General features: G+C 45.7%; 3 protein-coding genes and 1 long non-coding RNA gene across 5 annotated transcripts; 2 read left to right on the top strand and 2 right to left on the bottom strand.

Annotated features, from left to right (window-relative positions):
* Positions 1 to 311: 311 nt before the first annotated feature.
* On the bottom strand, positions 312 to 13281 carry kdm5a (lysine (K)-specific demethylase 5A). The gene is given in 29 exon segments (XM_018687489.2): positions 312 to 1250; positions 3493 to 3966; positions 4091 to 4311; positions 4422 to 4569; positions 4667 to 4795; positions 5301 to 5459; positions 5570 to 6130; positions 6219 to 6537; positions 6650 to 6828; positions 6912 to 7088; positions 7246 to 7366; positions 7504 to 7654; positions 7741 to 7865; positions 7976 to 8157; positions 8290 to 8484; positions 8569 to 8688; positions 8780 to 8896; positions 8898 to 8943; positions 9036 to 9217; positions 9398 to 9556; positions 9682 to 9801; positions 10043 to 10201; positions 10301 to 10392; positions 10482 to 10560; positions 10803 to 10994; positions 11510 to 11680; positions 11895 to 12017; positions 12447 to 12524; positions 13135 to 13281. Coding segments are annotated over 29 exon segments (5232 nt in total). The 3' UTR covers positions 312 to 944.
* A 466-nt stretch (positions 13282 to 13747) lies between these two features.
* Positions 13748 to 16097, top strand: LOC127143529 (uncharacterized). Its single transcript, XR_007815043.1, has 3 exons — positions 13748 to 13879; positions 15613 to 15775; positions 15915 to 16097. It is a non-coding gene; the product is annotated as an uncharacterized LOC127143529 (long non-coding RNA).
* Positions 15001 to 17542, bottom strand: LOC108890588 (aldo-keto reductase family 1 member D1). Of its 2 annotated transcripts, XM_018687501.2 has the most exons (9): positions 17304 to 17542; positions 16993 to 17194; positions 16754 to 16870; positions 16551 to 16628; positions 16173 to 16295; positions 15912 to 16021; positions 15587 to 15752; positions 15399 to 15481; positions 15001 to 15315 (listed from the first exon to the last, which is right to left on the bottom strand). In XM_018687501.2, the coding sequence occupies exons 1-9, from the start codon at positions 17390 to 17392 to the stop codon at positions 15273 to 15275; spliced, it is 1011 nt and encodes a 336-aa protein (XP_018543017.1). In that variant the 5' UTR covers positions 17393 to 17542; the 3' UTR covers positions 15001 to 15272. The 2 variants fall into 2 exon arrangements, with proteins under 2 accessions (XP_018543017.1, XP_050933571.1); XM_051077614.1 differs by lacking the exon at positions 15001 to 15315 and having other exon boundaries at positions 15395 to 15481; positions 16993 to 17164.
* Positions 17543 to 17751: 209 nt separating this feature from the next.
* On the top strand, positions 17752 to 26369 carry LOC108890587 (transcription intermediary factor 1-alpha-like). The gene is given in 21 exon segments (XM_051077610.1): positions 17752 to 18492; positions 18621 to 18739; positions 18833 to 18980; positions 19258 to 19283; positions 19285 to 19391; positions 19499 to 19615; positions 19742 to 19856; positions 19955 to 20101; positions 20187 to 20301; positions 21466 to 21605; positions 21760 to 22005; positions 22236 to 22358; positions 22446 to 22535; positions 22537 to 22594; positions 22719 to 22770; positions 22954 to 23457; positions 23637 to 23748; positions 23872 to 23946; positions 24296 to 24457; positions 24628 to 24891; positions 24893 to 26369. Coding segments are annotated over 21 exon segments (3303 nt in total). The 5' UTR covers positions 17752 to 18218; the 3' UTR covers positions 25202 to 26369.
* The last annotated feature ends 73 nt before the right edge of the window (positions 26370 to 26442 follow it).

The following is a 26442-nucleotide window of genomic DNA, read 5'->3' as shown; positions in this document are numbered from 1 at the left end:
CAGCTTGTGAAAAAAAAAGGGAGATTCCTGCTTATGACTGAGCAACATGTAACATGTAATTTAACGCGAGTTTTCATACCAGAGCTCAACAACACATCCAGTCTTTCCTCTAATGGAGCTAATGAGTAACACAGGAAATGTGAGGCTTAACTTACAACCTGAAAAATCAATCAACCTCTCAATGACATGGCTGTAAGTCACAGCAGAGACCCTGAGGATGATTCATGAGCAAGAAATATTTAAATTTACAGCCGATTGTGTGAACTTTAAACTCTTACAGCTTGAACAAATTAAGACAAAAAAATCATCAATCATTTGACTAGGAATAGTTTATTAAAGGTGATAAAACAAAACAACAACAACAAAAAAAAAAGCCACAATCCGTTTGTTTAATTGCTTAAAAGCTATGTACATTATAAATAATTCCACTACATTACAACCATTTGTTTTTCCTAGTCTGGAGTCCTACATATTGAGATGTTAACTGTCTGAGGGGCCGGGCTGAGGGCAGAGAGGAGCGGTTCACGATGTCCAGTAAAACACGACCGGGGACAGAACTTTATTGTTTATTTGCCTGTTTGCTCTGACTACAACAGCTGGAGTAAGTGGGTGTTGGACTGTAGAGTTAATTGGACCGATGACTTGTTATTGTTGAAGAAGAGGAGGAGGAGGAGGAAGTAACTAACTCTCGCCTGTGCCACCAACAACCTTCTCAGCACGTCGTGGTGCTCGGAGAGATCGGGTTCCAGATTTTCTTGTGCTCTATAATCCAGGCAGACGCAGGACTGTCCCTCTTCTGCCACTCTTATTCTCTCAGGGTTATTCTCTCCGTCAGATGCTGCACAGTCCTACAGGTTGAGATGCTAGCCTGGATACTGGTTTTGTGTTATGCTCGTTGTGTGAGGTACAGTATTCAAACTCAGTCCTGGGTCGTTGTTTGAGCGCTAACTGCCCTGCTGAGGCTCCTGCTGCTGCTGATGTGAACTCGCTGGGTTTAGATGAGACGCCAGGGGAGCGTGGGACCACGAGGCCACGACGGACGAGGGCAGGCTCGACGCCGCCGCCAGAACCACCACGCTCTCCTCCGCCACCTCCTCCACCAGCGTCACGCCGCCGCCGCCCGCTCCGGCCGCCTTCCGGGAGCAGTCCACGCAGATGTAGTCCTCGTTCTCGGCCATTTCGCAGGACACGCCCACGCACACCTGGTGGAACCACTCGTCGCAGCCGCCGTCGCACTGCACCCAGTCCACCTGGAAATACACAGGACGAGAACGGAACGAGGAAACATAATTACTGAGAGAAAGAAAAAAAAGAAAGAACATGTGGCGGTGGTTTGTGAAGCAAAGTAATCTTTAACAGCAGGCGTCGAAGCTGCGAGTCAGTCATTGTTTAATTGATGTAATTTACTGGATTCAGAGCCAAAACAAGTGAACTCTTTACCACCTGTTACACACCTCTGACCGTCAGCTCAGTTCCTCACGGTGCAGAACACAGGGATGATGAATGGCACTGGACTAAATAAATAAGTGTACTCCATATTTTGTGCACAGTGAACAAAGAACAGCCACGTTTAGCCAAATCATCAAGTGAGTTAGTCATTATGGTAGAATGTCATTTTTAAATAATCTACACATGCATCCTTCTATCTGTTTATGCTCTGATAAACCAAAATGTCTGCCGGGAAAAAAGTCTATTGCAGAGGCCCAATCCCAGCATGCACTCTGCCCCCTCAGGTGCTCAGGTGCAAACTTATTAATCGTTTCTGAGTACAGGACAAAAACCTTTTAGTTTTTATGCTCTGAGCTTTCCTGAGAGGAAAGTGCTGAAATCTTTGAAGGCAAACTTAAAACCTCCTCTTCAGTCTTTACTTCATTTACTCATTTTATTTTAGGACAGTTTTATCTAACTCTGCTTTTATAGTTTCAAATTCTATTTTACTGTTTTTAATGTTCAGCACTGAATCTGCTTTGTCTTTTATAATCTTATTATCGGCTCATCAGTCGACTGTGAAGCACTAATCTGTATGAAAGGTGCTGTACAAATAAAGTTTGATTGATTGATTGATTGATAGGGGGTAGGGTACACCCTGGACAGTCAAAGTGGTAATAAACATGTTTTGGACTCACTCAAACAGAGAGCTCATGTCAGATGTGAATTTGCATCGTGGATGAGTAAGTGAACAAACGCTCTCTGTTCTGTCGGAGTGAGGAAACACCTAAACCTCAGTAACACCACACTGACTTTTCATCACTCCAGTCTCAGGTGTAGTCGGGCCTAGTTCAGAGCTGCACCTTCATAATTTCATCATCTTTACGCCACCCACAGAGCTGCAGGCCTACCAGTTCCTCAGCTCTGATTGGCTGCCCTGCGGACACACAGGGGGGAAGGAGACTGGCCACTGGTTAACTTACTGAAGAGTCTGGAGTGCTGTTTCAAAAAAGAACCACATCGGTGTGTCCTGTTAATACGTTATGTGTAACTCTCTTTAAGGTGTTCCAGTGCTGTTATCAGCTGTTGATATTCAATAAAGTTCCATGATGTTCATTTGAAGAAGTGTTTGTTATTAACTCTGCGCTCAGCAAACAAAAAAAAAAAAAAAAAAAAATCCCTGTGTCATTCACCGGGAGACACCGGAGTATTTACGGTTTCAGGGAGCTCGCTCTGATCGGAGAATCTCTCTCGAAGCGCGGCGGGGATGTTGCTAAGGAAGGTCGACAGACAAAGTGATCTGCCAACGTCACGGTCTTCCCAGAACAGCTACAGTTTAATACAGCATCACGCCTGATTTCACGAGGTCGGCCTGCACTTAGAGGGATTTCAAACAAACTAAATCCACATCACAACTTAATGGACGTCTGTTAAAGAGAAAAGCACTAAAAACATTCAGCAGTCACTCCACAGCAGCATCCTGATCTAACCTCCCACAGGCCTTCTGACCTCTTACATAGCTGAATGAAATGAATTTCCTCAATGCATACACATGAGAAGATTTCTTTTTTTTTTAATTGTTTGATTAGTCGAGTGTTTTAGACTGAGGTTTGGACAAAATAAGACATTTGGAGACGTCACTCTGGGCTTTGAGAAACTGTGACGGCCATTTTTAATTATTTTTATGGACCAGACGATTAATCAAGAAAATAACTGGAAGATTCCTTGAAGTATTTAAACCTGTTGCTAGCAGTTTCAATAATCAATGTCAATTTTACACAATGCTGAGATAATCATCACGTGAATTTTGTCCATGGCTTTACAAAATAATATTTAAAACATACAGAACTTTGAGTTTTAAAAAGATGCACAGTCACATGGTCACCTCTGACCTCTGTTAACTGCTAAACCGAAGCTGCGTTTATCAATCATCTATGATTCACCCCTTGTGCCTCTTTTACTGCGACACAACCTCCTGACAACACAGGTTTTAATCTGAAGCGCAGGAAAAAGAAACGTTTGGTTTTCAGTTAAAACTGTGGAGGCTGACGGCCGAGACCTCACCTTGTCTTTGCAGGGTCTCTGGCAGTTCTTGGCTGCGCACACGGCGTTCTCGTCGTTAGAGTCCTCAGCTCCAGACCAGTCGTACTTGGAGGGAATGTCGAGGATCTTCTTCTCCTTCCTCTTCTCCAGTCCCTCCCTGATGGCCTCGGCCTTGGCGGCTGCCTTCTCCTTCCTCTTCCTCTCCTTCTCCTCCTTGGCTAACCGTTTGGCTAGCTGCTTCATCTCCCGGTTCTTGTCCAGGTTCAGTTTCAGCTTCTTCTTCTTGGGTTTGCCGCCCAGGCCCAGTTCCAGGCCGACCCTTTTCAGTTCTTTGGACTTGGCCGGTCGGATTTCCCCCATCGCCGAGGCTCCGCTGGCGGCCGCGGCGGCCATCAGCATGTGGTGGTGCTCGGCTCTTTCCAGCTTCCGCTTCCTCTTCTTCTCTGAATCTTTAAGCTTGATCTTCAGGGGCTTCTCCATCAGAGAATCGTCAGGCTGGAGAAAACAAACGATGACAGACAATAAATATTTCTATCAATAATTATGAATCTATGTCCACTGCGAAACCAGAATGACTCACTCCAACACAATCCGGTTGCGTAATAAGCGACCTCCCTACCTCCATGACCTGCAGGAATCTCTCCTCCGAGGGGGGGTGTGTGGCCTGAAGGATCCTCCAGATGTGCTGGGTCTCATCCAGGGACACCTCCAGCAGGTCTCCCAGCATCATGAGCTCCTCCAGCTGGGCCTTAGCCTGCGGGGACAGCTCCAGCACCGGCGGCTCCAGGCTGCGAGGGATGAGGGGGGTCTTCCTGGGCTGCTTTCTGGGTGTGCCTAGGTCTGAAGTGAAAATATTTTGAGATTTGGAGACGGAGTTAATAAAATCCAGCCCTGAAATCGTCTGGTGAAGAAAAAACAAACGGGTAGGTATGCGGTAAACGTGGCCTCACTTTGCACACAGGACTTGGAGGCCGAGGAGTAGGCGTGCTCGGCGCAGAAGGAAGGCGTGGCGGCCGGCCACATGTGACTGACCACCTCCTCAGACTTGACGGGAATCTCCTCGTCACAGAACAGGTAGGGCTTCACCTCGCCCGGGTCCTGAAACAAAACCAGACACACAGAGAGGAAAGAATTAGGACTTAGAGATCGTTATCAGGAGTACTGAAGAGTATCTCTCAGGCCTTCGCTGCCTCACCTTCATATCGTAACCGTACGTCTCCCTGATGTCCTCGTCTGAGTCCGTCTCCTCGTCGTCGTAGTCCACAGACTGGCGAGGAGATGTGGCTCTGCTGAAACCGGACTGCTGAAAGGTCTGGATGTGGCCCTAGGGAGGAAAAACACACACACACACACACACACACACAGTCAATGACTCTAATGTTTTGTATATTTAATATTTAATGGGACATTTAGCAACAAATCTGTCTGTGTATACAGTCCTTTTAAAACAAGGCTACCTCAGTTTTCCTGAACAGTTCCCAACAGCACTTAACCACTTTAAAAAGCAGCATCTATGCTGCCTTATATTTTTCTAAAAAGTATAATTTTGTGTTAAAAAAAGCCAAATGTTTTGCCTGAAGCCTTCAGAAGTGGCAACATTAAATAACCAGTTACCAACAAATGTATATACAGCCATCTGATACCTGTTATTACCTGCATTTCTTCACACTTTACGCTGCCTATACAATCTTATGATCTGTTTCATCTTTGCATTTTACTGCCCCCTTTTGGTGCATTCCATATTTACATCCAACGACACAACACTGCCTAGACTCTCACTGACGTTGTATTAAAACAGAAATGAAAATAAAATTATTTACATTTAATACCTGCAAGTCAGGGTTGGCTGCAGCTTTCTGGAGCTCGGCGTTGATGATCTTCTCAGTTTTCTCCCTCGCAGCTTGCTCCACCATGCGCTGGCTCAGCACAGACAGCTTCGCCAGGGCCGAGGACAACTCCTCTGTGGCCAGGGCTTGACGCGCTCGGTCCTGTGGGACAGGTAGACCGAGGGAGGGATGGGGAATTAGTATAGATCAAAAGCAAACTAATTGGGTTTAAGATGAGACGCTACGATCAGTGATGTTGTTTCTCTGCATACCTGCCAGCTCATTGCCCTCTCTGTCAAACACTGGAGAGCCTCTCCTTCTGGCAGACGCACCGGCAGCTTCTGCAGCGACACCAGCAGCGACAGGATGGTCTCTAGCCTCGGCCTCCTCGACCGCTGACACAGCGGGCACAGGAATTTGGAGTCTTTGCTGTTACTCTGCCAGCCCACGCCCAGTTTCTTCTGGGATCCCGTCTTAGGCAGAGGCACGCACGCTCCGTGGAACCAGTCCTTGCAGAGCTCGCACTGCAGCATGAAGCCGCTGGCCGTCTTTCGACACAGGCAGAACTTGACCTCCTCGATGCGGTCGGCCATGGCCATCTTGGCTAGGTTGGCGGCGCGGAGCGAGTGGATGGCCTCCACTTCTTTCTGCTCTTTGGCTTTGAAGGCTGCTACAACAGTGGAAGGGTCTCTCACCTCCTCCAGACTCTCCTCCAGGTCGCTGAGGGCGTCGGGGTCGAAGCCTCCCCTCTCCTTCTCCATGAGCTCCTTGACTCGCTTCCGTTTGCTTTTGCTGTTGCCGTAGACCCCGATGTCCACACGGGGGCTGAGAACCTAAGACAAAGGATAAAGTATGTGTTATTCCACTTTACGTGCACACAAATTTAACACCAAATCAACAACTACTCCATCCTCGACCCACCTGGAGCAGCGTGTACGTGGAGTTCTTCTTGAGGAAGGTGCGAGCAGTCCTCTCCCTCCAGGCTCGGGCTGCCGCCACCTGAGACTCCACCTGGGCAAGCGGATCCAGCCGGACGGGGATGGAGCGTCCCCTGGCCAGCAGGCTCTCCAGCTGCTCCAGGTAAGCGTAGCTGCTGCCGCTCTGGATGGCCTCCACCTTGGCCGTCCACTCCTTGGCCTTCTGCAGGGCCTCTCGGAGGGCCAGGATGTTCGGCAGATATGCCGGAATGTTCCTAGCCTCAAGCACAATGCTCTCCAAGGTCACCATGCTGTGTCGAGGCCTGGGGGTTACAGGAGGACAGAGAGGCAGGGGACGACTGAGCGTGACGCAACTTTTTTTGGTGCAAACATCCTCATGAAGTCTTTGCAAATGTCTTTGCAAATGAGTCTTACCTGGCCTGCAGGCAGGCACGAGCCTTATCCTCCCATCTCTCCGAGACAGTGAGGATCTCTTGCAGTTCGGCCATCGCCTTCTCCACAGCGTGGTGGGGAGCCAGACCCACGCCAGAGTCTATCAGCCTCTTCATCAGCTCCAGAGTGACCCGGTGGGGCTCGGCCAGCGTGACGCGCACCTGGGACGTGAGGAGGACACTGCGTTACATGACGCCGCACAACAACAATTCCTTTAAACCACACAAACACATTTTGCGCCCACCTCATCGAGCCAGCGGGCCTGCTGCAGCTCTTGTTTGAGTCTCGGAAGCTCTGGCAGCTCCACGTCCAGGCCGCTGCCCAGGTCCAACAGCGCCTGCAGCTTGGAGGAATCTGGCATCTCATCTGACAGCGCCGCCTGGGCTCGCTCATGGAAGTCCTCCACATTCTCCAGCAACTCCTGTAGACACGGGAGGTGGGGACAACAGAAACGAGCACCGAGTCAGACAGAATGGTAGTAATTCAGTAGTCGTAGCATGAAGGTGGTTTATAGGAGGAAGAGAGAAAAGAAGGGAAGGGAAAAGAATAAAGGAACGAGAAATGAAGGTGCGGCTGACCTTGACTTGTCGGGCCTGGCTGATGATGCAGGGCAGTCTGTAGAGCTGATCCACAAAGGCCTTGAGCTCGTCCACCGTCAGTTTGGTGCGGTTGCGGCTGCTCTCAGAACGCAGACGGCTGCTGCAGACACACATGGGAAAAACATTGATAATTTGAACCTGAGCAGAGAGAGTATTGATTCCCAAATGGAAACAAAAAAAGCAAATTGCTTTTTTATTGAATTACATTGAGGGTTTTATGCATCTTTGTCTACTGACCTGTGCCTCTGCTTTCGGCTGAGCAGCAGCTGGGCCACAGAGGAGCACGTCTCCGCCTCTTTGACCATCTCCCTAAGGCGTCGGAACAGAGCGTTCTCGGGATACTTCCTGTCCTCCGCATCCTCCAGCAAAACCTTGAGCTCGATAAGATCTGTGAGACGCAGAAAAGAATCACGATAGGGCACAGGTTGTGTGCAACATGTATGCATTTTGTGATAGTATTCAAACATAAAAAACCTTTCTTGTTCTTCTGGTCTGCAGCCAAGGCCTCTGTGACCCTCTTTGCCCACGTGTCATAGGACTGAGCTCGTGTCTTGACCCCGTAAAGCATGGATGGAAACTCCTCCAGATCATAGCGATACCTGAAATATATCACACAGATGACTGGTTGATATTGTTCATGTAGGGAGCTGCTGATCTTTTAATAGATCTAACTGAACTGGTATCAAGCCCAAAGAGCAAGACGTCTCACCGCAGACACTTGTTGCCGAGCGGACAGTCGCAGAGATCTGCTGCATGGTGAAGACAAACCAGACGGTCGGGGCTGCAGGAACAGGTCAGCGCTGACAGGAAACAGGTCGTCTTACACTTGTGGCACTGGCGCTCGTCGTCAGGGACCAGCTCAAAAACCTCCTGTTCTGAGGACAGCACCCCCTGTAGGTACGGAGGAAAGAGAGCTGATGAAAATATGGAACTTTGGCACAAGATAGCAGCGATAAGACACAGGTTTAAAGTCAGATTACCATGAATTATCTACCTATACACAGAGAAAAGATTTCTTCTCACCATCTCTTGAATGGCCTGTCTCAGTTTTGTTTCCTCGTCCATCATATCTCCCATTTCCTTAAACACAGCGGCTGCCAGTTCCACGTCAAGGCTCTCCGGGTCGGCAGCCATCTTGCACAGCAGCTCCTCGTGGGAGAAGACGCAGTAGCGGTGGAGCCGTCGGTAGTGGGCCACACACTGACGACCCATAGGGAGCTGAGGAAGAGCAGGAGTGAAAGATGAACACCCAAGTTCAATATTTTTTTTTTTAATAGAAGAAGAATTTACATTTCTCCTCACCCAGTCAGCAGTGCAGAAGTTAACAGCCTCTGCAAAGTTGTAGCCCTGGTTGAAGCCGCTGTGATAGGCTCTGGGGAAGGTCACCACAAACTCCCCCGCACACTGATTGGTCCTGTACACCTGAGGCGGGGAAACACACGTGTGATTAATAAATCACATCGAACACGTGAACAATCAACAATCAACTCAAGTCCCAGGATACTGCACATACAGGGACGCCATGCTCCATGAGGAGATTGGGATTCATGATGGTGACCAGCTGATGGAGGAGGTCGGGCTGGGAGTCAAACAGCTCCGGAGCCAACTTCTTCATGACGGCCTCCAGCTGCTTCTGCCGCAGACGCCGGCACTCCGTACCAAGTCTTCGGTTCTCCCCTGGAAAACAGAGAAAGGAGTAAATTAACGTCAGAGATATTGACCTGATGCTCAAGTACACACCAGTATCAGAGCTGTAACAAAGTCCTCACCAGTGCAAGAAGTTGATGGAGTAACTCCAGTGGTCCTCGATGTGCCAGCAGAAAGAGGAGAAACACATGCCCACGTAAAGCCAGGGCACTTTCATACCCGAGATGTCCACATTGATGTGGGTGAGCACCGACTGCTCCAGCACTGGCATGTTGTTCAGGTTCCAGCCTGAGTTGGCATACTCCTGACAGGAGGGCAAATAAAGGGCAAACGTCATGTTTTTACTGGATGTAGGTGTCGTTAAGTAAAAGGGAAAAGGTTTTAGTGCGTTTAGCAGATGGAAGTCTATGATTTCAAGATAAGATGTGGATAAAAACATCTGCAAAAGATTCTGGAAATATAAACAATAAAACTATTTTCTAACCTCTTCATCTCCCAGTAGCCTCCTCTTGCCGTCCCGGACAGGAAATCCACTGCCCACCTCTTTGGAGCTGATGTCAGCTCCGTACTCTACGATGACGTCTTCCTCAATGCTGCTGACCAGGCGCCAGAACTCCTTCTCCACCAGCTCTGTGGGAACCATCTGGGGGCACAAAGCAGAACTAATGAAAGTCCCTGCTGGAGCTTTTCAGTGTAGAAGCCTGCGAGCGACACACTCAGCTTCTCTGTGTTAAAGCAGAACAGTGGGAGTATTTTAGCTTGACGTACATGTACAGGCATGTTGAAGTAGTCAGACTTGAAGTGGTCAGCCATCTCTCCGAAGCTCTGGAGAGTGTACTCTCTCACAGCCTGCTCGAAGCCGAATGCCTCCCTGGGCTTACTGCACTCCTGTGAGGGAAGATGGACAACATATTCATTACAGCAGGAATTTACATCATGTAAAGCACAAAGAGAGTTAATTATACAACAGACACGATGAGGATAAAAGGATGATAAAGTAGTATAAATGTAGGCTATGTAGAGATATTAAAACTTACATATAGCACCTTTAAAGACGAGACTAGTTTCGTTTAATATACCTCAACTTTCTTTGTTAATTTTAATTCACCAGGCAGCGTTCAAGCATTACCTCAGCAACACACTTTGGGCAGCGCCAGTCCCCCTTAGGCACATCCTGTAGAGGCGGGATCAGACAGAAGGTGTGGTAGCTGTCGTCGCAGCCGTCGCACAGCAGCAGCCGGTCCTCCTCGTCACCGCGGCCGCACACCAGGCAGAGGTAGAGGTCGATCTGGGGGATCAGTGTCACAAAACATACAGGGATGGTCATTTCCAGGGTTACAGAAGACACACTGAACGTCGGCCATGAGGCCAAGGCTGTGGTACTCACAAAGTTGACCTCCAGGGTCTCCTTCCGTGGTCTCATTTTGATGGCGAAGGCCTGGGCTTTGAGGTGACGCTGCTTCTTGTTGTATCCGTCATCTGCGAGAAAATTACCGATGTGAGAAAAGAAATACTCACAGTAAATCTGCTGACTTGTTGTTCACAGCTCAACCAAAAATGATACTTACCAGCTGACACGATCTCCAAGCCCACCATCTTCGGACTTGTGCTGAAGATTTTGAGGCCTTTCGGCTCCTTGTTTTCTCTCTAGAGAAACACAGAAACAACAACAGCAGACTGTGAAACAGAGCGACAGACGGCCTCCGGGGAGGATGTCTGCCACAGCTGGGAATCTGGACTGGGGCAGGAAGAAAGACGCTAAAAACAGATTAGCCAACGTTAAAAGCACTGAGTTTTTTGGGGGGAAATGACTGCTCTGACACAAATGACGACTGTGCAAAAGGAATGAAACTCTGTAGTGTGAACTAATCTCTTAGTCTTTTGTTTACCTCAGACTTCAGGCGCCTGGACCGTCTCTCAGGCAGAAGTCGCTCTTTGGTTTGCGTCGCATCGCCTTCCCCTTCTTTCTCCTTCTCTTTATCCTCGTCCTCATCTTGCTCCTCTTCTTCCACTGCCTCCTCGCCAACTCCTTCGTCCACTTCCTCGCCATCATCACCCTCGTCATAGAGCCGCTGGATGCCCTGATTGGAGAGGAGAGTTAGGGGAAATGAAATGAATTATTCTTAGGCACAAAGCTATTTGCAACAGGTTTGTTTTGGTGAGGCCAAGTTTGGATGGTGTCCTGCAGTGTAAAGCAGTCCAAGGCTGCGCTGTGACGGAGACACTGGCAGCAGCCAAAATAGATTTAGCTCAGAGAGGAAGAAAAGTAACCAGAGGAGTCATTTCAATATCATCACCCACTCACATGCTGTACATGTCAGCTTGCTCCAACTTTTGAGAGTTTCACTTCATTTAAAGAGTTATTTTAGATGTCTTATGTACAATGGTGCAAAATGGCTACATTCCTGAATCTGTCTGCAACAACTCTGTGTTAACATGTTTGTGGACGTTAGAGCTTCCAGAACGTCGACCAAGCAACACAAGCTCAGAAGACGAACAAGCAGACATGCTTATTTTCCTGCCTTTTTAAAATTATCACGGGCTGACATCTGGTTAATTACAATTTTCATAGCAAATACAGAATATACAGACTCACAGTTAGTGTGGCTCCAGACTGAAAGAGCTCATAGGGGTAAAGAATCCTCTCGTAGTGGGAGCGCAGCAAAGAGCCGGTGCCTTTCCCGGGTGGGAAGCCCATTCGGCTGGCCACTTTGGACCATCTCTTCTCTTTACACACCGTCTCAAAGCCGCCTTCGGACGACACAATCTGAAACACACACAGGTGTCCACATAGTCAAATGCAAAACAAAGGGTAAGGGTAAATTCTATATTTAATGTGCAGCAGCAGCAAGTTTTGAATATTTCTCGACATCATAAAACTAATTGTAAATAGATCCAAGATGTGTCAAAGCATCTGTATCCAAAAAACAAACAGCACACACACAGTTACAAAAAAGACAATCCAATTTATCCAGTTTTACCTTGCTGAGCTGATAGAGGTCCAAAATCTTCCTCTCCACATGAGGGAATCGTATCTTGGATCCCTGCAGCTCCCAGAACTTTGCGATTTGATCCAGAAAGTTGAGCTTAACCCGAGTGAGGGCCTGGACGGGCAGAGGAGAGAGAGAGAGGACAGACTCTAAATGCATGAGCCCAGTGTGCTGCTGTTATGCACACCAAACACCTCGGGCAAAATTATGTCTGAATGGCTGCACTTTGATACACGAACATGCTGCTCTGGTTATAACTCTGGTTATAACTCAGAAGCCGTCCTGCTGCTTTTGCTTTACACACATTTAACAACAGAAGTGAACACAAATCCAAACATAGACAGGTGCAGAAGAAATGGCAGGTGGAAACAGAGTCTTCATCCTCTGCTGATGAGTTCATTAACATCACATCTTGGAGCAGAGTACAGTGTGAAGACTTGCTGGCACTTTCCATGTTCTTCATAAAACAACACTTGAGAAACACCCTCAGTCTTTGTCATTGTTATGATGGCATGACACACTGCAGCTTCCTGACAAACTCACCTCAAGTTCATTCAGTCTTTGCACTCGAGGAGTGAAGCGGAAGTTGCGTACATCGCAGGCGAACGGAGGCTGCCAGTCCTGATAGACGGGAAAACAGAAACATCAGCTCTTCACACCACAACATCAACAATGAGGAAATGACAACAACAACCACAGCTGTATTCACAGCACAATGCCACTGCTATTACCACTACTAGGCTATTATTTTGAAACTGCAGTCTTATGCTTTGCTGGTGACACAGACAATCCTCCCCAAATTAAAGGTCCTAGAAGATAAATATGTGCTCAAACGTCTGCTTTATGACTCTATAACTTCACAGAAATAAAGTATAAACACAGGTTTATGGTCTGACAGGAGCTGCAGGCCTGCATGTGGCCCATCTTCGCAGCTAACGTGGTACAAACCAGGAAAACAAAAACAAAGGAGCTGTTGGATTTACTTTACCCCTTTTTAAAAACTTTTCTACTTTTTACAACAAGTGAACAACAGTGTTACCAAAGCTCGAATATACACGCTCCGCAAAGAAATTGAGCCTTATTTGACCTCTATTAGAGTAATGGCAACTCGTAATGTCGCTGCCTAACGCAAAATTCGCGCAGGCCCGAAGTAAACCAGCACAACCTGCGTAGGAGAAGAACAGGCAAATCCCCACTTTTTAACCCAGTGTTGAATATGATATGAGTTTACCTCGGGGGGTCGGATCTTGCAGATGCCCGTTTTCTCTGCAATGGGTCGGATCTTGTTGATAAATCCCAGAGGATCAGAGAAATCCTCCCAACTCGGCTCAAAAACCGGGCATTCAGGAGGTGGGACGAACTCAGCAAATGTAGACATGTTCGGAGTGGGTTCAGTGAAACAGTCTTTAAAAATATAATGTGTGATTCTTTTTTTAAAAAATATAATGCACCGAGTTGAGTTCAGGAGTCCATGATTATTTCCAGTGGTTTTCTTCTTGGGGAACTTCCTCCGTGTCCATCATGATCCTTCAGATTTCCCGAAGAAGCGAAATCAGTTCAATGACAGGGCAGACCAGTCGCGATGGCGAATCATAATCTGGTCTCAAAGTGAATGCATGAACACAACAACCGAGAGGCCACCGGTCAATGTTTTCCCATCATCCGTGAACAGCGGGCCAGGCCAGGCCAGGCCAGGCCGGGGAGTCTCCACCACCACTCCCCTACCTGGGACGGAGGGCAGGGTCAGTCCGAAACGCCATCCTTCCGTGTCGCTTCGCAAAAATCAACACAGACCAAAAAAAAATCACAGAATTTGTCCCCAAGTTTGCAAACACACACCAAACAACAACACCCCGGGTTCACAGGGCTGGCTGCGGGATCATGTTACGCAAGCTAACATTGCTATTGCTACGTCTATGTACCTGGGTAGTGTATGATTTCTTCGCGATGATGCATCTCCAACAAACTTATCCACGGTGAGCTAAGTCCCTGCGGCTAGCTGGCAGTGTTGTTTTAGCTAACGCAATCGCGCTCTTGTCAGGTTTCCCCCCCAGATAAACTCCGCTTTTGCGTCCACTTCTTCGAGCACCTGATGGCTAAGCACCAAGCCGAGCCGGACCACAACAAGGAAGAAGCTAGTAGCGGGGAGCGTACATTGTTGACTGATGTCTTCACTCAGTGAATCCACCCCCATTCATTGAAGCATTTGGGGCGATGGAAAACTAGCATTAGGCTAATTTGGCTAGCTAAAAATCAGCTTAGCTGCCGCTGCCCGTTGCGCAGCTAACATTGACGTTAGTTACGAAAGTCGGCTGAGCAGGACAGTCCGCCACGGCTTGAGTCGGTTCGTCGGAATCACACAGAAAAAAGGCATTTAATCCCGTTTTTCTGTTTTGCCGATTGTCACTTTCCGTATAATTTAACGTCGTCTGTAGGTACTGTAGCCGCATTAGCCAACTTGCTAGCTACAACTAGCAAGGTTGGGAGAGCAGTTGCTGCCTTCAGGTACATTCGGAAACTTTTAATTACTCCCGAATCCTCTGACTGTATGAGAGGCGGTGTTTTGCATATAAACAGCAATTTTCAACAAGAGAGAACGATTCGTGGCTGGTCGTTTGTTTTATAAATATGACAGTGGGGCGATATTTTACGTCCTGCAATAAGATGAAAGGCAGACGATGCCACGTAAGGAGTAGTTACAGACATTTAGCTCATTAAGTTGATGTTTGGCAACCAAACCAAACTAAAACACTTTCTGTTAATAAAGCATTACCCCTACTGCTACGGATACTATCTAGACGCCACGTTTTAGCAACCGCGTAGCCTCAATCGTTAATAAGAACATGCACGACTTTGTCGGACAATTTCAAAAGGCAGAGCTTTAAAAGTTCCCACAGCACCTTAAGGCAGCATTGTTTTATAAAGGTCCGTTGCAACGACGAAAACAAGTGTTAAGCTAAATATGTTCCTGACTGTATTGCTTAATTCAAAATGTCTTATTCATGATTATCCAGTTTTTATGACCGTGATATATTTTACTGTTAAGATTTCTAGACAATTTTAAAACCAAACCAAACAGCAACCATCCTTCAATTTTTTTAAAATCTTTTAATCAGTCACAAAAGCTTATGAATAAAAAAGTACAGTACGCGTAATTTTAAAATTAAAAAGCTGAATTTAAAAAAAAACAACAAATTAACAAGACTTAATTTAAATAATCACATTTCCTGTTATAAAAAAAGATCACATTAATCATACTTGTAGTAAACTACAGAAATATTAAGTAAATAGTGCTTTCAAAATAAAATGTTGCAAAAGCAAGCCAACATATTTGGTCAAATTGAGGTGAAGTCTTGACATCTGTAGTGTTTAGTATTCATCGTGAAATGGATACTCTGGATGATCTGCCCACCTGTTGGGTCAACAGAGAGGAATGTGAATTATTTGTTTATTAAAAGAGCGGGACATCTCTCACACAGTATACATCACACTCACATGAGGAGCTCCACAAAGCGAATATTCTTGTTCAACCCCTCAATTGCCTTCATCTCATCCTCAGAGAGAGAGAAGTCGAATATCTGCAGTGTTTAAAAACAACAGATCAGTCACTCTTTCATCTATTTCAGATTTTATTTCCTAATTTTTCAAGATGTGTTTTTTTTTTTGGAGCCACACAAACAAACCTGAAAGTTTTCCTTTATACGAACAGGGTTGAAGCTCTTGGGGATGACGATCACTCCCCTCTGCACGTTGAACCTCAGGGCCACCTGGGCTGTGGTCTTCTTGTACTTTTTAGCGACCGATACCAGCAGCTCATCGTCCAACAGCGGAGGGCATTTAAGATTCACCCTGTTTTTGTTTTTAAAAGACAGGTATTTTACTATGACAACAAATTAAAAGAACATCTTGTGCAAACATATTACTGTTAGGACTGAGAACACTGTGTATTTAACAAAACTTTAGTTAAACATGAACTGAGTGTGATGAATGTGCATTTCTTTCCCATACCAGGATGGATCTCTACTTGTCCCCAAGGGGCTGTATCCCACAATGACAATATTGTGCTGCCGGCAGTATTCAAGCAACTTTGGCTGAGTGAAATAGGGATGGCATTCAACCTATATTTAAAAAAGCACAAATGATGTTTGTTAGTTCTTTAAAATAGACTGAATTAAATTCTAAGTTGCTGACTCAGTGCATTTGTCATGTTTAACAGCCCTTTTTTGACCTTAATAGTAGAACATCAGTGTACCATTAACTTCTCTGTACCTGGTTTGATACTGGTTTGTGTTTCAGCCCAGGTTTGTTAAAAATCAATTCCAGTTGTCGCTTGTTGAAGTTGGATACGCCGAGAGATTTTACCAGTCCGGCGTCTTTGCAAGCCTCCAAAGCCTGACAGAGATTTAAAAAAAATAAAAAATGGGCAGAATGCAACAAATTAAACTCTGAACCACAACAATGATTGCCCAATATTATCTGTCTCTTTTGCAGTGACCTTTAGACAGTAGTAAGTCCTTATGGTTGTGATAAAAGGTTTGTAGGCTAAAGTGGAGAAGGGGCAGCTGATCAATAATTATTGAGGTCAATATTCTTCATGACTTTGTTTATTCCTGAAGAATGAGTAGAGCAAATGTAAACAAGTCTCACCTCCCATGTAGCACAGAGGTCTGTCTCATGATATATGTACTTCCCATTCTCATCTTTGGGGTAGAAAGTATCTCCTGGCTTCAGAAAACAATATTTAGTGAGAAGAAATAAGTTTGGCAATAATAATTCAGAGCTTTAAAAAAAATCTAAAATGATAAAACAACCCATTTCTACAGGTGATTTGACATTAAATATGTGTGTACCTTGAAGGCAGTGGGCATTTCTACAATATAGAGGTCGACGTAATCCAGCTGTAAGGTCTGCAGGGTTTTCTCCAGAGCAGGACGAACCAGTTCTGGAGGGTGGAATGTGTTCCATAGCTGCATGATCCGTGCAGATAAAGAAATATTAACTGGTTGCAAAAGTGCAGCATTGAGTTTGTGGGAGAAACAAGATCACAGAGTAAAGCTTCGCCTTTCAGAAAAACAAACACTTTGCACACCTTTCCACAGTAGAAGATGTCCTCTCTCTTCACAGTCCCATCTGCTATTTTGTCCCTTATTGCTTGTCCCACCTCATGCTCGTTGAAATAGACCAGAGCCCCATCAATGTGTCTGTATCCTGTTTCAATAGCCAGTTTGACTGATTCATAAGAAGTTCCTTTAGGGGTCTTTCCAGAGGAGGAAAAAACACATATTATATTTCTGAAGCTCTGAGAGAACAGTGTAAATCTTTACTTTTTTGTCACATGCAGGTCAGTTGTTAGTATGTGTCCTATATATGCGCAGTCTGGTTTAATATGTCTTACCTTGCTGGGGATCCCCGTAAGTCCCCAGTCCTATCAGAGGTATGCTGTTCCCATCACTCAGGGGGATGGAGTGGCTCTCAGGCGTCAAGTTCATCCTCTCAAAGAAAATTCTGACTCTTCAGACACTGCTGCTGCTGCTGCTGCATGTGTCTGTAATAAAATCACGAGTTGACGAGGTTTATCTTACTGGTCTTTGACCACAGCAGAACCCCGCCCAGGTCGCCCACACCCTGGGACTGCCCCAACATAGATAGTCCACACCTCCAGTTCAAGTACGAAAACACCTGACAGGATGATGAAACAACACTTTTAACCACACGGAGGCGTAAAGAGGGTGATTTAATGTGAATACGTGACAGAGGAGTGACTGAGCGTATCACTTTTCAAATCGCTCTCGGTAGTATGTATTTTGGCCGTTGCCAGGCGCTGTAGCTTTAAAATACCGCGGTGCATCATGGGTAATATTTGGTCTGTGTTTTGAGCAGCGAAAGCGCAGATGGTCTCCTTTCTCATGGATATATGAGCTTCATAACACTATGTATGTCGCCTGATTTTAATGCAGATGTGACTGTGCACTGTTAACTTCTGCCTGTATTAATAAGAACCGCCACAAACCGCGGAATTCATTATTTATTGACTGTAGCATATGTGCAATTAAAACAAGCTACGTTGCTAAATTAGCTTCCAAAACGGGAAAATGGACTTTTAACTAAAGCTGTTATGGCCCAGTTTAATGAATCACCTTGCAGGGTGAAAGGGATATGTTTTAAATGTTACCACGCATAATATTAGAGTTTATATCCCCTATCTGGCTTGTTAAGTTTAAGTTATAGGCTGTCCTTTGTTTCCAATCGCAACGCTGTATTGATTGGTTGACTGGAAAGATCGGGAAGCAGCAGTAACAAAAAAAGAAAAAGAGAATGGATGAAAGTGCCGAAAATGTTGACAACGACGACATTGTCATCATCGTGGAGAACGAAGCAGAAAGTTTGCCAGCGGAGGAGGAGAGGCTGAAACAGCAGGGCACCTTCGGGCTCATGGACACTTGTCCCATCTGCAAGTTGAGCTTCCACAACAGAGAGCCCAAACTCCTGCCCTGTCTCCACTCCTTCTGCAAGAGGTGTCTGCCTGCACCCTTCAGGAGTGCCGACCCGAGGCGGGACTCGCAAGGTCAAGTCGACAGCAACAAACCACGTGAGAACACTGTCTAATGATATGATGTCTTGCAGGTCACTGATACAGCTGTGATTGTGGCAGATGATGAGTGATGAAGCTAGAAGTGAAACCACTGAGTTGACAATGTGTGTGGTCTGTTGCTCCAGTGGGCGCCATCCGATGTCCAGTGTGCAGACAAGAATGCTGGGAGATGGACGTGCTGGACAACTTCTTTGTCAAGGACTCTGCCGAGGTGCCGAGCAGCACCGTGGAGAAAACCAGCCAGGTGTGGTCATCGCCTGCACATCCTGACACCACTCTCCCACTGACCGTGTGCTCAATCCTCCTTCATTTTGTCTTTTATTCTCGTCTTTAACAGGTGTGCATGAGCTGCGATGACAACACAGAAGCAACAGGTTACTGCGTGGAGTGTGTGGAGTTTCTGTGCGTGACGTGCATCGAGGCGCACCAGAGGGTGAAGTTCACCAGGGATCACACCATACGGCAGAAGGAGGAGATGTCTCCAGGTAACGTGTGTCCACAGCAGTTATTCTGTTGTAAGATTAGTTTGTACAAACAGAGAGACAGAGAGGAGGGGAGAGTCATGTATAGAAGAAATGCACAAGGCTCAGTTAGCATTTAGCTCATTTAGCAGGAAAAAGAAAGTGTGAAACTGTGATCAGTCACAGTCGGTTTTCTACCTGTCAGAGTTGAGTCACGACTATGACGCTGTAGATATTTTAGGAGACAGAAGCTGCCATTACATCTGTATCTTCTTAAATGTCCCACTTATCTGTATCCCAGAAGCATTAGGTATTTCCACACAGAGGCCCTGTGTTTTGCGACATCCACAAGCAGGAGCCACTGAAGCTGTTCTGTGAGACGTGCGACAGACTCACCTGTCGGGACTGTCAGCTGCTTAAGCACAAGGATCACAAGTACACAGATGTTTTTTTGTTTTTTCTTACCATGAAAACTGGCACTAAGTGTACAGTCCACCTACTTCCATTCATTCATCACACATTTTGATATTCTTTGTGTCCAGCTACCAGTTTTTGGAGGATGCATACAGAAACCACAGGCAGTATCTGGAGAACATGACGCAGCAGTTACAAGAGAAAAGAAAAGCGATTGAGGACGTTTCCAGCTGTATCAGCACTGGGTAAAGTTAACCTCTACAGCTGGAACTTGATCAGAGTTTCTGTTTTAGGTGCATTTCAGGTGTATGAATAATATGAAGTATGATTTTTACAACTCATTTTCATTCTCTTCCATTGATTTATCCCAGACTCCAACAAGTTGAAGAAAACCGAAAGGCTGTAACGAATGAAATAAAGAAGTCCATCTGTAATTTGATCATGGAGATCAACAGGAAGGGGAAGATTCTGATTAACCAACTCGAGGTACAGTGTGTTTAAATCTGCACAGTGTAATGAGTTTGATTGGTTTTTCAAAGTCAACTGTGACATTTTGTGTTGTGATATTTCACATTTACTCTCAGGCTCTGACTAAGGACCATGAGTTGGGTTTGAAAAAGCAGCAGGAGGACGTTAACTCTCTGAGCAGGCACCTAGACCACGTTATTAGTTTCACCAAATGGGCAACAGCCAGCCACAGTGGAACAGCCCTCCTGTACTGCAAGAGACTGGTGAGTCTCTACAATAATTATTTGATAAAATTCAACAATATTTTGATATATTTTTTTTTAAGATTTTCCCTCTCTTGTCTGTTAGATCCTTTTCCAGATCCATTATCTGATGAGAGCGAGCTGTAATCCCTCCATCGTCCCTCAGAGTTCTGTTCGCTTCCAGTGTCGCTCTGGTTTCTGGGCCACAAACGTAGACCTCGGTAAGAATTGCATCACCTGAATCTTGGAGTACAAGCTACTGCAAACCGAACTGTAGAATAACAAATGTTTCCTGCTGATTTGTAGATGGCTTAATGCATCTCAAACTACAAATGTCAGATGCAGCATCTTTTGAAGTAATGAGCAGTTTCTTGGAAAGAAATGTTGGCCACATCATCATGTATTAGTCATTTTATCTTTGTCAGTGTGCTCCAGAATCTAAACCAGATAGATTGCGTTTGTATCTGCGTCTTCCAGTGTGTTAATCTCATCTGACCTAAATAACACTTTTCTTAATCTTATATTTGCATTTGGCAATATTATGTTCTCTCTTCTGCATTATCTTCCTTTTAGTTTTAATGTGTCTTTAACGTCCTTCTTTATCTTTTGATGGAGAATCTTTGGTGCAAATTACAGTCTGAGACAGGACGACTGAGTTTAGAGGCTAAAATCAGTTGTATATGTATCGTAAAAGATCTGTCACTGCTAGAACAGTGGTGCTTGAAAGTTTGTGAACCCTTTTCACCACGTCATCAGATTTTCATGCAAGTCCTAAAAGTAAATTAAGAAGAAGAATCTATCTATCCCTCACAGATATGTAACATTGGATCATTTTCCTCAAGAAATAAATGATCACATATACTTTTTTTGGTCTCATTTTTAAATTCTAAATAGTTCACAACCGGTCACGCATCACTGTATCTGTCATTTCAGCTTGAACTCTGATTCACCTCTGCTTGAAACTGAATCCACTCCTTTGTGTCTCTGGTTTGTGGAAGCAAGAGAAATTTGTACGTACAGAGATTCTTCTGCTGAGGTTTACCACACCCTGTGACTGCTTTAGTCTCCTGATGTTGAAACAGCAGCATTGCATAACTTTTAGCTGAGTTTGTATTGTGGAAATATTTCTTGTAATCCATGAAAACAGAACGTTTTGTGCTGATTTATGTGAGACTGGTACTGGACACTCAGTATATTATCTAATATAGCTAGAAAGTACATTGAGTTCCTGTCTCCAAGTGAAAGGCAGCAAAAGTGGTTTGGTAGTAAAGGGGGTTTTGACGTGAGAGAAAAGTGCATTTATTAAAAGAGAGATGTCCAGACCGAGTGGGAGGACTTGGCTAGAATTCATAGTTACCTCTTAAGCTTTTTCTTGTTTCGTCCAGGGTCTCTGGTCGTAGAGAGGGGCCCGGGACGGCCACCCATCCCCAACCACCAGGCAGCTCCCAGGGCGGAAGCACCCGCCGGAGGTCTGTCGGTCTCGGCTCAGCAGCGACAGAGCACGCTGGCTCAGCTCCAGATGCAGGTGGGACTTTGATCACAGTCGGTGGCTTTGATACCATCACAACATCATCACCGTTCTCAGTGCTGCTCGTTTCTGTCTGTTATATTCTAGATTTTACAATGTTATATCATCAGCCTCTTCCTGATTAAACTGTTCAAATACCCCTCTGTCCAAGGTTGACAAGCTTTCCCAACAGCCCCACAGACAGCCCCCTCCCAACCACTGGTCCTGGTACCAGAACGTGAGGCTCCCAGGACCGCCCGGCCCTCCACCTCCGACCAGGCCCATCCACGGGGGGTCCTCCCCCTCCCAGGGTCCCCCCAGCTTGGCACAGGCAGGACGCAGGTTTGGGAACTCCCACCCCAACCCCAGAAGCCCCACCTCCTCCATGCTTCACAACACAGGATTCCCACCTGCTCAGGTAAGTGGGGACAGGTAGATAGTTCAGAAAGTGGATGAATCAGTGTGTGTCCTGTACACAGGCCGCTTGTAGATGATGCTTATCAAAGCTCTGGATACATTTCATGTACCAGTATTTTATTCCTTTTTCTGCTTTTTTAACAAAAACAATGGGACAACTTGAATTATAGTCAAAGTGGCTTTTAAAAAAACCTGAACTATCCTTTCAACTTCAATTTTTTCTACATCTAGTCTCTGAGAGATCTGATCCATAGCTCCAGCTTCCCTCCTAAACCCATGGATGTGTTGCAGGGTACCTCCCGCTACCCACAGCCTCTGTCTGCCGGAGCAGCCACACAGACGTCACTACACCAGGTTAGTGGGAGAAGAACAGGATTCGGACACCATGCTAATCAGGTTTGTTTTGTGTAACTGTGACGATGTATTATCTGTTTTCCTCAGAGGGGCCTTCCAGAGTCCTCCTTCCTGAAGAGGAGTGAAGCCAGCGCTTCTGTCCCGTCCATCACCATCTCTATCCCCAAACCCAGCTTACGCTCCAAGTCTGGCCTCAGCAGCTGCAGAGAGAACAAGCACACTTAATCACGTAACAGGTCAGTATCCATGCCCTGATGGAGCCGCGGCCCAAATGATCTCCGCTTAAAATAAATCTTTTCCTCATGACTTCCAACTTTTCAAAGTCTTTTTTTTTTCTCGCCTTCTTCTCTGAAATTCAAGGACGGCAGAACTCCCCGATGGCCAAACCATCCTCTTCAGACAGAAGCACAGGGTAAGACAAGATCCTAAATCTTTAATCTTATAAACAACATCAGTTGTTCAGAGGACAGTCTGATCTTCCAAACTAACTGATGGAAGCTAGTGCTGCACTAATTTACCCGATACAGCACGTCTTTTTTAAAACTATGTAATGCTCTCAGGCTTCCCTTCATATCTCTCAATCTGTACGTTGAAGGACGACTACATGGAAGCAGACTGCTGAACCGCCATCCGCCCCCTCAGCCAAACGAAGAAGAAGGTCGTCCCCTGGGCCCATTATCGTCATCAAGGACGAACCAGAGGACGAGGACGAAGTTCGCTTTGTAAGAAGAAGTGTTTTTGTATTGTTGTGTTATGATTTCGTTTTCCTGTATCTAACTGCATGGGTTGCCCACAGGTTCAGTTCCAGCGTAGGGTCCAGCCTGCCCGACAGCAGCACCGGGGCTCAGTCAAAGCCCAGGCAGCAGCCGAAGGCGTCCGTCCCGGTCCCGGTCCCCGTGTCGGAGTCCAAAGCCGGGAAAGATCAGCGTCCTCAGCCCACGGCTCAGCCGGAGTCTGAAAAGAGAGCGGAGCCGGAGGAAGATCCCAACGAGGACTGGTGCGCCGTCTGTCAGAACGGAGGAGAGCTGCTCTGCTGCGACAAGTGCCCCAAAGTTTTTCATCTGTCCTGCCACATCCCCACGCTGAACGAGTCCCCCAGGTGAGGGACAGACGGTCGCTCAGTGACTCATGAATAAATAATCCTGCCTGTAGTAGTTTGTACTGCTACTACAATATATTTAACATTTTAAACGCTTCAGTATAATTAATGATTCATCATTATAGAGATTATTGTGATGCTGGCAAGTACAACAGCGTCCACTTCTCTCCTCTCCTCAGCGGCGAGTGGTTCTGTTCGTTCTGCCGAGACCTCGTCACGCCTGAGATGGAGTACGACTGCGACAGCAAGGATGATCCCGCCTCTGAGGGATTCCCACCTGTTGACAGACGGGTACGCTCAGTCACACACTGAACCTCTTTGTGCATGATATGCTTCAGTAACTAAGCTTGGTTGTCCTGTTTATATGACACTACTTAACATTATTGATTCCCTCAATCCTCTCCCATCAAACAGAGGTGTGAGAGGCTGCTGCTTCGTCTGTTCTGCAATGACTTCAGCACTGACTTCCAGCAGGCTGCTTCTCCATCGGTAAGGCACTGAGTGTTTCATCAGTAAAGCTCAGTAACTCAGCTGGTAAACCTGTCAGCGGTGGTGTAAATTGTACACAGACCACAGAGATGTTGTGATGTTCACAGTGTGAGGTGACGTTTATTTCTTCTACTTTGTTTGTTTCTTCTAATCATTTCACTTTTCATGTTATTTACATCATAATTATCGTAATAAGCTCATATTTTAAACCAGAAACCAGCAAATCTTTCAGTTAATCTTCTAACACTGAGTCGTTTTTGTGTTTTATTATCTAAATTATTTTTGTAAGTGGCTGAGAGTTTGGATTCTTATCAGTTTTATTCAACGCTTAACTGATTTTCTCGCGTAGGAGACGAGAAGGTACAAAGAGCTGATCAAGACCCCGATGGATCTGTCGATAGTGAAGAAGAAACTGGAGTCAAAAGCGAAGGATGGTGAATGTTATAGTAGTCCAGAGGGATTTGTCGCAGACGTCAGGCTGATATTTTTCAACTGTGCAAAGTACTACAAGGTAAACGTCAGGTTTTGTTATTAAAATGTCCTCTTCAGAGATTAAACAGTTATTTTCAAGCGATTCAAGTAATTTGAAATAAGACATTTTCTGCTTATTGTCAAGCACCACTTAAAAATCATGTACTCTTTTTTTATTGTCACTGATATTTGTGTGCACTGACTGAACAGGCGACCTCAGAGGTGGGGAGCGCAGGCTTGTACCTGGAGGATTACTTTGAGGAACAGCTGAAGCTAGTCTACCCAGATAAGGTGTTCCCCGGTGGGAGGGAAGAACAGATGATCCCTCCTTTAGAGGATGAGATAGACGAAGAAGAGGAAGAGATGATGGAGCAAGGCGCGGCACCCGCTGAGGGCGACAAAGCACAAAGTCCCGCAGGAGGAGGAATCCCCCCTGTGGAGGAGGATTTGGCTCCTCTAGAAGAGGCGCCAGCCCCAGGCAGAGGAAGAACAGGCGTTAACCGAGGAGAAAGGGACTGATATGAGCAAAAAGGAGAAGGAGGAAAAGGTAGAAGCTGCTGAGAGAGGCACGCCTCCTGCAGAGGGGATAAATCAGGATGAGAAAACTCCTGCAGTGGAGGTGAAACGCTCCCCTGCTGCTGGTAGTGAAACAAAAGACGGAGGAGCTCCCAGCTCCCTGAAAGAGGACAAACCAGAGCTGCAGACAGAAAAGACTGTAGATCCACCTGAAACTGAGAAGAAGGCGGCGGCTCCTGCAGACACAGCCAAAGAGAAGGAGGGATAGACGGATCACAGCTGTAGAAAGGATGGATGATCTTAGTCTTCCACAGAATTGGCCCCAGTGGGGACCTACATTTGCTGCAATCAGACACTTTTTGTACTACATTATATTTGCAATAGGAAAGAAAAGGGTACTGCTGTACTAAACAGACTTATTTAGTAGCGGTTATGCTGTAGATGCACATTGAAGGGAGTAAATAAGCTCATATTTTTGTGTGTGATTTTTGCTGGACTGAGGTTACACTTTTACTGTAACATGGAAGGTCACTCTCTGACGATGACGACACTGAGAAGCACACGAAAGATAACTCTTTGTCGATAGGATTACGTGTCAGTTGTCATCAGTTTACCTTGCTTATCACTTGTACATAATGCCATGAACTGAAGGCACAAACGCTGCAATCAACATCAGAAAACAGACTTTGGATTAGAAATGCATGCGAGATGTCTTAATATAAATAATAATGCCTCCATTTTTGTGTCTATAGATTTTAGCTCACTTGTACTAGCCACTTGGCTCATAAACAAATCATGTTTTATTGCAATAGTATTTTTTATTTTATTAGTATTGTAATAATGCTATGTACGCAACAGGTAGGGCTGCTGTATGTACTGTAGTTTCTGAGCATATATCGGAGCAGTTTAAACAATCCCTCACGAACCCTGGCAATTTGAAAACTTTTCATCTCTGTGTTGCCAGTTTGAGGCCTCAAAGATGGTTTCTCATTCAGCTGCCCTGTTGGTTTTATCAAGTTTTCTTTACAGACTTTATTTATTTAAATGTTATCAGTCAGAGACACGATTATCACCTTCTCATTGTCAGCCTCTGACAACAGCGTGTCCTTGCCCTTCTTCATGATGAATGTCGGACAAGAACCTGATTGTTTTAATCAGTTTTCCTCATTGAAATAATGAGAAATGCATGAAATTGCACAGATTTGGCCGCCTTAAAAACAAAACACATTTTTGACAGATGCTTCAGTACAACCTGAGAAGAGTGAGTCAAAAACTGACACTTCAGTTTGGAAATACATTCTTTTGTCTACTATCATCACTTTATTACAAATTGTGGATGCACAGGACCCAGAAATGAACTCTAAGAAACAATGTGGAGCATTAAAAACACCTGCATTAACGATATTTGTAATAAACAGTGTTACATGTAGATGTGACTGGTGCTCTGCTCCCACTGTTGTCATCTTTTTCTTCTCTCTTAAACTGGAATTTATTCCAGTGCAGTGGTTC

Source organism: Lates calcarifer, linkage group LG18 (assembly GCF_001640805.2).
Source record: "Lates calcarifer isolate ASB-BC8 linkage group LG18, TLL_Latcal_v3, whole genome shotgun sequence".
Lineage (NCBI taxonomy): Eukaryota > Metazoa > Chordata > Actinopteri > Centropomidae > Lates > Lates calcarifer.
This window is presented reverse-complemented; position numbering and strand designations above follow the sequence as displayed.

Excerpts from the sequence above, each read along its gene's own strand:
- LOC108890588 (XM_018687501.2), bottom strand. The coding sequence starts at position 17,392 with ATGAACTTGACGCCTGAGAGCCACTCCATCCCCCTGAGTGATGGGAAC. Across the intron at positions 16,871-16,992 it reads ACATCTTCTACTGTGGAAAG|CTATGGAACACATTCCACCC; the intron begins GTGTGCAAAGTG and ends CGGATCATGCAG. Across the intron at positions 16,022-16,172 it reads ACAAACCAGTATCAAACCAG|GTTGAATGCCATCCCTATTT; the intron begins GTACAGAGAAGT and ends TTTTAAATATAG.